The 12,473-nt window shown below is 36.1% G+C and overlaps 1 protein-coding gene across 16 annotated transcripts in view; it reads right to left on the minus strand.

The window, feature by feature from the left end:
• Positions 1–12,473, minus strand: part of ERC2 (ELKS/RAB6-interacting/CAST family member 2) — a 559,477-nt gene that overhangs the window by 345,636 nt on the left and 201,368 nt on the right. For all 16 annotated transcript variants that reach the window (XR_004405890.2, XR_004405889.2, XR_004405898.2 and 13 more), the window contains one exon: positions 670–837. Coding sequence is in view for 2 of the 16 variants with exons in the window: in XM_032984316.2 (XP_032840207.1) it covers positions 670–837 (168 nt within the window). In the remaining 14 variants the exon portion in view is untranslated. The remainder of the gene's footprint in view (positions 1–669; positions 838–12,473) is intronic.

The following is a 12,473-nucleotide window of genomic DNA, read 5'->3' on the forward strand; positions in this document are numbered from 1 at the left end:
ACTCTACTACTTTATGCAGAACCCTTGCAGAGATGCCTCTCCAGGAAATTCCCTCCCCGCTCCCCCAAGTGGAAATTGCAATGATTAAATCCAACTTCCCAAAGAGAGTAAATATAGTTAGCTAAATTTGTGGAAAATTAGAAATAAGACTAATAAGGCTGTTCAGAGAGAGCCTCCCCTCCTAATGTCTTTAGCTCACAGGAAAGGCAGATAATTGACTTAATTTAAGTTCTTTCTCCACTCCCTTCCTACCCCACAAAAAAAAGTCTTCAAAGAAAAAAAACAGTATCCTAATCTTTTAGCAGTTCCACACAATGTATTTACATTATTTGGAAACAGTAGAAATCAGTGTTAGTAAGGATAACTAAATCCCTCATGTTGAAGAAAAAGAAGTTTTGTCAGAATTTTTAGGACTTTAATTTAATTTAAATAATTTTGTGGAAACTGCATTACCTAATATTTTTGTGATACAATATAATTAAAACGTAATACTGTAGAAAAGATCCCATGGAAAACAGTAACACATATTTTATGTTAGAGAACTATTTGACTATTACAGACTTACTCCTTGCATTTTTTAATAAAAGTAATATGCTGTAATAAATAAATATATTTCCTTTAAACATGCCTTAAAAGCTTTACAACATATCTTTTCATTAGAGATCTCACCTTTTTTTGAAGGACATTAATTTTTCTTTCTTTTACTTCCAACATGTCTTTCATATCTCGAATTTCTCCAGCCAGGGTTCCTTTCTCTTCCGTGAGGTCTTGAAGTTGTTTTGTTTTTTTATTCAGAAAGGTTTCTTTTTCTTCCAATCGTAACCGCAAGGCATCAACCTACAGTAAGTAAATCAAACATGTTTAGGTTTTAGCAAAGATCTTCAGCATATTTTATTTATTTTTTCTAATTCTTTTTTTTTTTTTTTTTGGTCACTTCAGAAACATTTTGCTTGTTTTCTCTGTAGATTTTCCAACTTTATCTCAGACTTAAGGATTCTTTTACTTGTTAAAATGTAACAAGAAATGAAATAATTTTTAGCACCAATACATGAATAGAAAAGGTAGAATAGTCAAAACATAAAATAACATTAAAACAGTCCAAACTTGAGATACACATAATGTCTATGACATACACAGAAAGTGTATAAAAAAAAAAAAAAAATCTTGACTTATTAAATACGTAACTCATTGAAAATAATGTTCTGTATCCTGTATTTAAGTTACCCATTAAAGCCGTGAAGTGGGCAATCAGATACTACAGTCACTACACAGGTTTGGGCACAGATCAGTAATCTAGAAACAGAAGTATTTAACAAGGATATAATAAATAGGGAAATTATAAGGTTCTTCACTTTTCTCCAGTGTATATTGCATAAGTCTCTTAACAAATGGGCCTTACCATACTTTTCTGTAGTAAGCACAAATCTCTATCAACCAAAATAAGGGATATTCCAAGGATCGTCCTAAGCAGAAATGCCTTAATAAAGAACCTCACCAAATTGCTCCACATTATATAACTGCTTTTTTCCTTTAGAAACTCATAAAAAAAAAAAAAAGGAAGAAAAAATAAACAAAAGCATTCTAACAGCACAGAAGGTATACGTAGCCTTGATTTTCTCATTTCTTGCTGTAAAAATGGTCAAGCATGCAATTGTTCTCTTAACGCAATTCAAACAGTTCTCAAATTATGGTCAGGCAAATACTTGCTGGTGGCCTGGAAAAACTCCACAGATGACTTGATACCGGTTGCTATTTGTATACAGTTTTTTCTATAAACAGCTCTACTGCAAATTGCAATTAAAAGCTTCGGTACTCATAAAAGCATTTGGAAATAAGAAGGAAAAATAGCTGACCTGACTGTCCCCTATTACAAAAGTAAAGAAAGGGGCAAAAGCAGCAGCCACCTTCAAGGACAGCAGCATAAATATTATCACCAAAAAAAAAAAAAAAAAAAAAAAAATTTGGTGAAGCGAGGCAAAGAGTGGCAAGAAAAAGGAAAATCTAAATGACTGGGTACCTGTTTGAGGAAAAGGAGAAGGGAGGAACTGGCTCTTTGGGTCATATAATGAAGAAATAGGAAAGTATGCACAATGTGAATATGCAGTCACGGCCACAGCAGTTAGCATACAAACATGGATCCAGGTGGAAACACACAAAAAAAATGTTGAAATAGGGGAAGAAACAAAGAGCTTGACAGGAAACTTCTTTCAAGTAGATTTAACAATCCTACTTCACAGCTTAAAATTCTTAGTACCTTTTTTTAATAGTATCTTTCTATATTAGCACTGCCTAGAGAAGTTACCACAAGGTAAGGTATGATTCCAAATGCAAAAGCTGTTACTCTTCACACTGAAAAGGAGAAGAAGCAGTCACTGTCAAGATGCTCACTGATACAATCTTTGAGAATTTCTAATATACTTTTCAGACTATTGGCTTTCAAGAAGTTTCAAAAAGGTATTCAAAGTAAGAGATCTTGTCACAGTGTCCTTAAAATGTAATAATGGAAGGGAATAAAGCAAATACATAAATGGTCTGCCATGATGTGATGGTGCAGGTGAAACTGCAAGAAAAAAGTAGAGCTGGAAAATGGAGTTTCACAAGTTTTAACGGTGCAGCTTTTTATACAGTAGAAAATAACAAGACAATTAGGAATCAATACTGTAATAATTCAAGAATATAAAGATACTGATTGTAGAATGTATGGGGTTCAAAATATGATGCATGTAATCTTTGCTGACCATTACCAAAATGAAAAAATATACATTTCACTGAAATGGAAAGAATAAGAAACATTATTCCTACAAGAATGTTTAAAAAAAAACTGTATGGAAGGGTGGGCTAAGTTGAATAGACAAATGAAGAAAACAAAAAAGGGTGAAAACCCCAGAAATTAAACTGAAATGGAATGTATTTCTCTAGTTTAACAATGTCTACCAATTTCTCTGTCTAACCAAAAATATGCTGGGGGGTAGAACTTAATTCACTAATGGCAAAGAATTAACCATCACCTAAATTCTGCTCTTAATACCTTTGTAATAAAAGGTATTTTTGCAATAAAAATAATAGACTTCTCAATTCATTAAAGCAACAGAATATGTTTGGATACTGCAAGAGTTGCACCTTTACATACATTGGTCCCTTCAGTGAGCACTTCCACTAAATCATACCTGTTTCTACTCTGCTCTCGTCAGACCCCCCTCTGCAGTGCTGTGTCCAGATCTGGGACATCAGAAGGACACAGGCCTGCTCGAGCGGGTCCAGAGGAGGCCACGAAGATGATCAGGGACTGGAGCACCTCCCATGTGAGGCCAGACTGAGAGAGTTGGGGTGGTTCAGCCTGGAGAAGAGAAGGCTCCTTGGAGACCACATAGCAGCCTTCCAGTACTTAAAGGGGGCTACAGGGAAGATGGGGAGGGACTCTTTATCATAGAGTATAGGGATAGGATGAGGGGTAACAGTTTTAAACTGAAAGAGGGCAGATTTAGATCATATATAAGGAAGGAATTCTTCAGTGTGAGGGTGGTAAGACACTGGCACAGGTTGCCCAGAGAAGCTGTGGTTGTCCCTCACCTGGAAGGGCTCAAGGCCAGATTGGACGGGACGTTGAGCAACCTGGTCCAGTGGAAGGTAAGGTGTCCCTGCCCATGGCAAGGGGGTTGCATTGGATGATGTTGAAGGTTTCTTCCAACTCAAACCATTCTATGATTCTGTTTCCACGTTCTGGTTCAGAAATGCAGTTACAACAAATGAATCACTGAGCAGCTCACAGGCAATACATCATAGCATACTGGGTGGAAATATTTTTGGGCAAAAAACAGATTTCATCATATATCAAGTTGGGTTATTTTTTTTTAATGTGAGCCTCATAATATTGAAAGCTAAATTGTAAATAAAATACAAACAAAAGTATAATATACCCATGAAACTGTTAGGAATTTTAAAGCTCATAAGAGATCATGAAAACCAACCCACTGTTAGCGTTAAGCATTATTTGGTTAAGGATTCAATTCCACATTCCTTGTACAGTCTCAAACTCCCAAATTCAAGCTTCGAGTACAGAAATCAAGGCGTTTATTCTTAGTGAAATATTTCAGTTTTTCAGAAGTCTGGTTAACACATCAAAACTTAAGAGTCCAAGAGAGGAGATACTAAAAATACTGCTATAGAATTACTTCCACATTTGCCCTTCTGCCCCACCCCAACAGAGAAAGACGCTATGTAGCACAGAAAGCACACCGAGTGGCAGCATGTGCATAGAGAAGATTTGCAAGGTTTGCAAGCCATTATACTGACATTATAAATTCATGAACAGTAGAGAACTACTAGATAAAGAGAGTGCAATCATTTGTTATTACAAAGACAGTTTTCCTTGAATAGAGGCCATTTTTCTGATACTGTTTTCTTCAGCAGCTCTGAAACTATGAGGAGTTCATATTAAGTGGACCCACACAGGCCTGTTTTGGCTGCAAGGTACACCATTGAGAAGACAATGTTTGGATTGAAAATATATGATGTGGCAATGTAGAATAATTCTCCATCTACAAGAGAGCTGCAGGAAGTCAGGCAAGTGAGAAATTTTAAATTCACTAATCCAAATTTCAAACATACAAATGTCAGAAAACAAAACCCAAGAGTTTAAAGTTTACATTACCTAGAAATTCATAAAGATTATTCATAGTAAAAAGCTAGGTGGAAGTAACTGAAAGGGCATAAATCTCAGTTTAACATTTTTAAGTTTTGCAGTTGGAATAGTCAGAAAGGGTCATATGTACTAAGCACTTTTATTTCTAATTAATCAGAATATTAATAAAGTACAAAACAATCAGAAAATCTAATTTATTTTTATTTATATTCTGAGTTTTGTAATGCTAAATTTATTCAAAGCAAAAGTCTTTGCAATGCCATTTTAAAACTTGCTTTGGGACCAGCTTAGATGATCTATTGGATCTCAAAATGCATGTTCCTCCTGCTCTTAAAATGGCTCATTGCTTTTCTACACACTGGAAAAAAGATTTGTATGCTACTAGATTTATTTTATTTTTAAGACTTTTTTTACAATATTACAGTAATAGGATCTTGCAGTTTGTAAGCACTGTGCAGTATGAGATTCAAAGATGACATTTTAAGTTAGAAAACAAGAAATAGTAGTAGCAGCAAACTTTCAGGCTTCTTTTATTAAACATAAAAGACCCCATATGAAACTCATTACCACATCTTCTTTATACTTAATCACTTGTTTGCTTCATGTCTGAAAGCAATCCCTTAAATCAAATCACAAAAATCTCTGGTGGGCCTTTAAGCTGCAGATGAGAAGCTTGTCATAACATTGCAAAGGGAGCTCCAAAAGGGGTTCTCTTCAGTCAGGCACTGCAAGTCTCATTTTCCAACTGTCACTAGGCAGAAGCTTAATGCTTGAAGTCAAAGGGAGTTGAATGTGATTAGACACACTGATAAACAAAGCACTGATACCATTCCCTCCTGACCCGGATAACACAGTAGCTTATGTATGTACTGATCCATTTCTGTTCTGCTTGGCTGAACCAGGCAGTTTCTGAGTCAATAGTCTTTTCTTCTCTACCCATCCAGTCCCCAGCCTAAAGGTTGAGGACACAATTCTCACTCTTCTTCACAAATTTCTTCCCACACACCCTGTCACCATGGCTCACTAGATTCAACTTGGGAATGGGGATTTGAGGCATTAAAACTTGGGAGCACAAGAAGGAAAGTTGAGAGGATGAGTAGATGGATCTGAAGTCCAAGTCTGTGAGTGACAGCCTGTGCGGGAAAGAGGAGCAGAGCCTTGTTCACTCTGTTTTTTTAGACCCCAGTCCTTCCCTCACACAGCTGATAATTAAAGAGCAACACGTGACTGAACTCCTTCACCACTAGACAGCTCATAACATGACTAATATATTATTTCCATTTCCTAAACGAAGACACAAATTCAACCTGGAGGAATGAGAAAAGGTGCATGGTGGTTTTCTTTCACACTAAAAAGAAACACACATGGAACTCTGGAGCCACAATCTCTATCTTTCCTTTCCCTGGTTAGCATTGAGGCCATCCACACAAAAACCTTTAAGTTAGCACAAGGGTAATGACCGAGACTGTGCCAGAGTGCCAGCCACCTAGTATTTCAGAGTTGTCTGGACTGACTCTAAATGAAGAAACAGATTGTTTTCTTGTTAGTGTCATAAATAGATTACTCCACACACCTTCATGTAAATAGTTGACACCTTAGATCAATTCTTTCAGCCCCATGGTAACCTTTTTTACACTTATTAATGAACACTCATGTGTTTGAGCTGAATTGCGTTATTCTGTAAGTTGCACATGGACTTAAGATCTGAATATTTTTAGACATAAGTGGTATAACTTCTGCCTAGAACCCCAGTTCCCACAAGAGATTGCTCATAATATAAGACCATGTCGGTTTTCATTGGAGTTCATTGATAGCCTTGGTATCTTCAAATAAAAGCTTTATAGCATGACTGAAGTGCAGCTTCGATTGCACTGAGGAAAATGTTCTAAAACATTTGAAACAGCCAAAGAATCTTGATCCCAGCAACCCCACTTCCTACAAGGACAGTGCAAGCCTTAGGTGGCAGATCCCCCATTCCAGTGCCAGTGTCTCACAGTCCCAAGTCATCTCTGTCTGGCAGGTGAGTGGTTCTGGCCGCTCCATCGCCAAGGCAGCCACCCTCATTGCTAACACAGAGAGATAAAAGACAGGCTTACACCACACATTCTCTGTCAGGGACTCTGACATTTCCATTACAGTCCATGATGTAACCTCCAAGCCACAACAAATCCCATGTCATACTTAGGAGATTACACTGCCTTATTCCCCAGACCCTTCCCAATTAACCATAGGTCAGAAAATACTCTACTGTTCTAGCTAGAACTTGAGTTCCACAGAATTACAAAGAAATTCCTTCATAAAGGAATTTCACCTTCCTGGTGAAATAGAAATCTTTCTCAAATATGATGAAAAGAAGCTAGTTACCTGGGCTACTGACATAGAATTTCCCATGTTTCAATCTGGATCATGGAAATTCAAACTAATCTTTTGGAAACCATACATTTTCCTATTCTTTTCTAAGACAGTACCTTATTTGACGCTGCCTCTTTTTTTCCCCTTTGTGCAGAAATATTTTAACCATTATATGTTATAATTAAAGTCAAGTCCATGTGAGAGCTCAGACTAAAACCTTTAAGATCAGAAAAGGATAATATTTATAACACAGCATGGTTTTCCATCTGTGTCATCCCTTTCTCCTTGCAAGTATAGGAAACAGAATTATCTCTAGTCTTCCTCCCCAGAAGCTATTTTTTTGTGGAGCTCAAATTAGATTGTGTCCTGACACCAATGCTGGGAAGAAAATAAGAAAGAAGGAAAAAAAAAAAAAATCTGTCAAATATATTATCTTACATCTCCTCAACCAGTGGTCAAATATTTTGAGACTGATACAGCAGAGCACTTTAATTCAAAAATCCACCTACACAATGAAGACCATGTATTTTGATAGAATAGGTATATCATCGCCCAAATTAACATACACAGGAAGGAGCCATTCTGAAATCAGTGCTTTACATGAGTTTTCAGCAGAGGCAGAACTCTGAGCCTGTGCCAGTCTGGGAGAGTGAACTCATACCGTGTGTGGTCTTAGGTGTACAGGTTTAGCTTCTATTCACAGGAATGCAATGTGAAGGTTTACAAGAACATTGGTTATGTCTCCTTCCCTAAATTCTTCTTTCTGCCTCCAGTAATCATGAATCAAGACTTTTACATTTCTCATAATGCAAAATAAATCTACCTCAGCCTGAACTGCATGCAACCTTTTACTATATGGTATCTGTTTGGTGCTAAGCATGTATGACATCATTTTGTAAGTCAAATACGAACCTCCAGATGGTATAAAACCAAAAAGCTGTTAAGTCAGTTCCTCATCTTGTGGAAGACAAGAAGCAAAATATACCATTTTCATTTATTGCCAGTATGAATTTGCCAATATTAGAAATTATCTTTTCCATGAAAATGGTAATGTGAAATCACACCTCTCAAACATAATGAAACAATGAAGTATTCTAAATGGAGAATGCCAGTACACTATGAGAAATGTCTGCCATTTTGTTACTCCTCCTTTTGCATCTATGGCATTTTAAATATAATCTGAAAGGAAATTAAATATAGGTCATTTTACAGCATCGGATATAGTTTTTATATTTGAAAGGATAAGGATTTCTGGTACACAAAAACCCTCTCTTTGGCTTTTCACTCAACACTATGTAATTTTAAGGGTCCTTGACTTATTTTTCCCAAGCTTTGGCAGTACATTTACTAGTAAAACTTGGCAATCTGAGGAAGATCATCATTTTCCAGAAAAATAAAGCAAAAACAGATCTGATAGCTAACACATAAAGCATTTCAAAGACCTCTGTCCAAGTAAATTGCTTTTTAATTTTGTCTAACTTTTTTTGCCTCAACAACTACTTATTTCAACTTTTTAATACAATAAACTCTGTCACTTACTCTGGCAATATACAACAGTGCAAAAACTGGGATTATACTTCAGAAGGGAAAAAAAGTGCATGTAAGTGGCAAAAATTGCCAAAGTCAGAGTCGAACTTTATTAATCTTCATGTCATCACCTGCCACTCATGACCAGCTCCAGTAGTGACGTCTGTTTCTCGAAGTTCCTTACTGTTAACTATTTAATTTATATGCCATAGTATATACAACATTTATGAAAGTGTTTTTAGTGTTACAGAGCTCCATGAGGAAGTAAAACATGAAGAAGCACTACTGTGTTTCACTGTTAAGAATTATTTATTATATCATCATAAATAAATACTTTTAAAGCAAAAGTTTGGCTTTTTTTTTTTAAAAAAAAAAAAAACAAAACTAACTCTGAATATACTAGTCAAGCACTAAGTGGACTGTAGTACCACACCTGGGATAGTAGAGAAGGCAAACTGTAACCCACTGTCAATCACCCTCCTAACCCCACCTCTGTTCCAGGCACTGTGTCAAAGAGCCAGTCTTCTCCCCTTTTGTACTATTATCTTCTCCCTTTCTGATGATGGCTACACAGAGCTGTTGACGCTTTTCTGTGCTACCACCTGCTCTCTTAGTGTATTACACAGCCATCTTTTGAGGAACCACTTCAGTGAATCAAAAAAACCAAACTTCTATTAAAGATCTTAGTGCCTGTATTTATATATCAGTATGTATCTGGGGAAATGTAATATATTAAGTTTTGATTATGAAAACCAGTTTGATCCATGAAAAAAAGGGCTGTCACTTCAATTCTCTATACAGAAGTACTGAGTTGTGAGTACAGACAGCATATCCTCACATGGGCCTTTTCTCAAATACCAAACCTGAGTTACAAGTATAGAAAGGATATCATGTGTCTTTAAAATGTCCCAATTGTACTCTCCACTTCAGAGCTTGTAAAAAGAAACTATTCTAAAATACAACAATAAAATGAAAACTATCTCTTCATCATATTTGTCCCTCATTTTTCAGTCTGATATGATAAATATGAGTATTGTCAAAGCAATAGCTGTATCTGGTAATCCACAGTACAACACATTCATTTCTTTCAAAAACATCTGATGCATATAAAATTCATGACAGAAAAGGCAGAACATGGCCACATTTTGAAGCTGCAGACATTTGAATTTTGTACAACTAATATGCTTTACAGTCTTGTTCCAAATTGAAACTTTAGTGAGTTAGCTAGCTTTTTCCCTTCGTAGAGAAAAATTCCACTTTCAAGCATTATTTCAACAACATTCCCACCCCTATTACTCTGGGTATTATGGTTGCTCTAGCTTACATTTTAATTCAGCAAATTATGTCATTACAGAGCTGATAGTTAACAGGCTTTATATTCCTTAAAGGATAACCTATTTTACTGTCTTTCTACTACTTCAGCATTTAAGAACTGCCAAAGGGAGAGGGGTTTAAAGCAGCTGAGTACATTGTAGTCAAGGGGAACAGATGCAAGCAACATTAGATGGTTTATAAACACAGGACAGCATTGACTGTTCGCATCAGGAAAATAACTGGTACCATCTCATACCATTTCCCTCATCGAATCATTGCCACAAGCTCTTTCAACCCTTCTGTACGAGGATGGGAGAATCAACTGATGCTCTAATGCATCAAATGCACTTACCTTCTTGAAAAATGGCACTTACAGGCTTCATAAAGCTCCCAGACACCCTCTCTGACAGCTTAGCCAGTCACCTTCTCTACTGATCAATCTTGGGTTTTCTTTCATTGTTTTTTTTCCACTAGTCCAGATTATGCAACTCTTTAAAAGAAAAAATTGGTAATACTGACTAGTCAAACTACACTAGAAAAGGTTTTAGATGCACCAGAGATTGTAGCCAAGATATAAATGGTTCCCTCAGGCAGTTTGAAACTCATCCTTGTGGAACATTATACGCCACAAGGAATTCTGATCATGTGTAGCCTATCAATGCAGCCAACTGCCTAACAGCTGTTTTATTCAAATATATATCTTTGCCTACTCCTGCCACTAAAATCAGCTAGTTTAAAGTAACCAGTCCAAAGTTCAAAATTTAATATTCAGTTCAGTTCCAGAAAATTTCAGAAAACGCATGGGAATTGTAACTCATGTGCTAATACTTAAATTTTTTGTTAATAAAACTTCCAACACTAACCTTACCTCATTGAACTTACCTCACTGATTTTTACACTCACTATAAAACTATAGCTGTCATAGTATTTTGGAATTATTGCAAAAGGAAGTCAGTCATTCCAGAGTCAATGTTATTTAGCAACATAATGATAGTTATAAATTCAAAATACTTAAAACCAATTTACAAAACTATCAATCTCGGAAGCTTTTAACTTTTGAAATTTCTCTCTCCAATAACATTCAAATTTTATTATACTGTAACAGATTAATAGAAAGTGAATTAAAAGGCCACAATGTTCTTTTTTAAAGTCATGCCAATGCAATTAACTGCTTCATGAAAAAATGTGTAGAATTCCATAATAGTGTAAGAATTATCAGTAAATATCTTTTATTCTTATACATGATAAACCCAGAAATTTTTACATGAACTGTTCTCCTCAGGGTTTTTTTTGGTTTTTTTGTTTAACAGTAGGAGTCTGTTATTACAAATAGTTGACATAACAGTGAAAGTGTGATTTTCAAAGAGCACATTTAGGTTTGTAACCTACACAGAACATTCAAACAAAAGAGGTGTCTGTAGGTAAACCTTTCTCCAACTGAGCTAGAGCCTGTGTTATGCTTGCAGGGGTGAGCTGTACCCTTGACCTCTCCCTCAATTTCACACATTGTGAGTGAGACACATCTCTCAGAGGAGAATCTTATGATTCACCTTGTTCTGAGACTGGAACACCTGTTTATGTCACCGCTTGTTTATCAGATATTCTTACATCAGTAGGTCCAGCTGGAATAAGCCTGGCTACAAGCTTATCTTCCAGGATCTATGGCCAGCTCATAAATAGACTGACATGAAACAGCTTGGGTAATATTTTTCATTTATTCATATGAACAGAGAAGTTTAAAACAATAAGCTAAACATACACTGTTTAAGTATAACACAGTGTTTTCTTCAAGAGATATGCTATTTTCGCTTTTGAATCTCTCCTGCCCACAGTCTTCCAATAGATCAAGTTATAGCCTTTTCTCTGCAAACTGCTGCATTTTTCTTCAGAGGGAATAAGCTTCTAACTATTTGTAATCTCTGAGATTAAAAATTCACCCCTAAAATTTTCCAAATATAAAAGCTGAGAGTGAAGTCCTCTCCCAACAAGCTAAACTCCATAATCTGCCAGACAAAAGTAAACATCAGTTAATTTGATATCGACTGTGAGTACCAGCAAGTGTTACAGGACTACTTAGCTCCATTACTTCTCAATCCAAGCCTTTGGTTCTCTAGGCCATTCTAGAACTCAGAACTTTCTCATTAGTTCTGGCTTTCAAGGCATGTAAGAAAAGACAACCCTCTTGCTTGCTACCCTTGCATATGTGAAGCAAGAAGATACTTGCCTGGTATCAGAGTGCAGTGCTTTACTACACTAGGTGGACAAAAAGGTGATGTGGAGTATTTGGCATTTCAGTATTAATATTCTGAAAAGTTGTCACATAAGTAAGGAGGTCCATTTTGGCTATTTTTAAGACTTACCCATAAAGGAAGTTCTTCTCAAAGAAAAAATCTCAATGAAGGTTCAGTTTGCCAACATCTGGCATATTCTCAACATTTATACATTTCAACTAGAGGTGGTAGTATGATACCAGACACTCCTACAATCAAGCTTTTAAAAAAAGGATTAAAAAAAAAAAAAAAAAAAAGTACTTTTATAAAAAGATAAAAAGGTACTTTGCAGGAAGATTCTGCACTTGAACATGCACTTATTTGGGAGGCCTCTGTCTTCTATGTAATTACAGACATCAGCCACCCTC

This window comes from Tyto alba, unplaced genomic scaffold (assembly GCF_018691265.1).
Source record: "Tyto alba isolate M040663 unplaced genomic scaffold, T.alba_DEE_v4.0 Super-Scaffold_3, whole genome shotgun sequence".
Taxonomy (NCBI): Eukaryota; Metazoa; Chordata; class Aves; order Strigiformes; family Tytonidae; genus Tyto; species Tyto alba.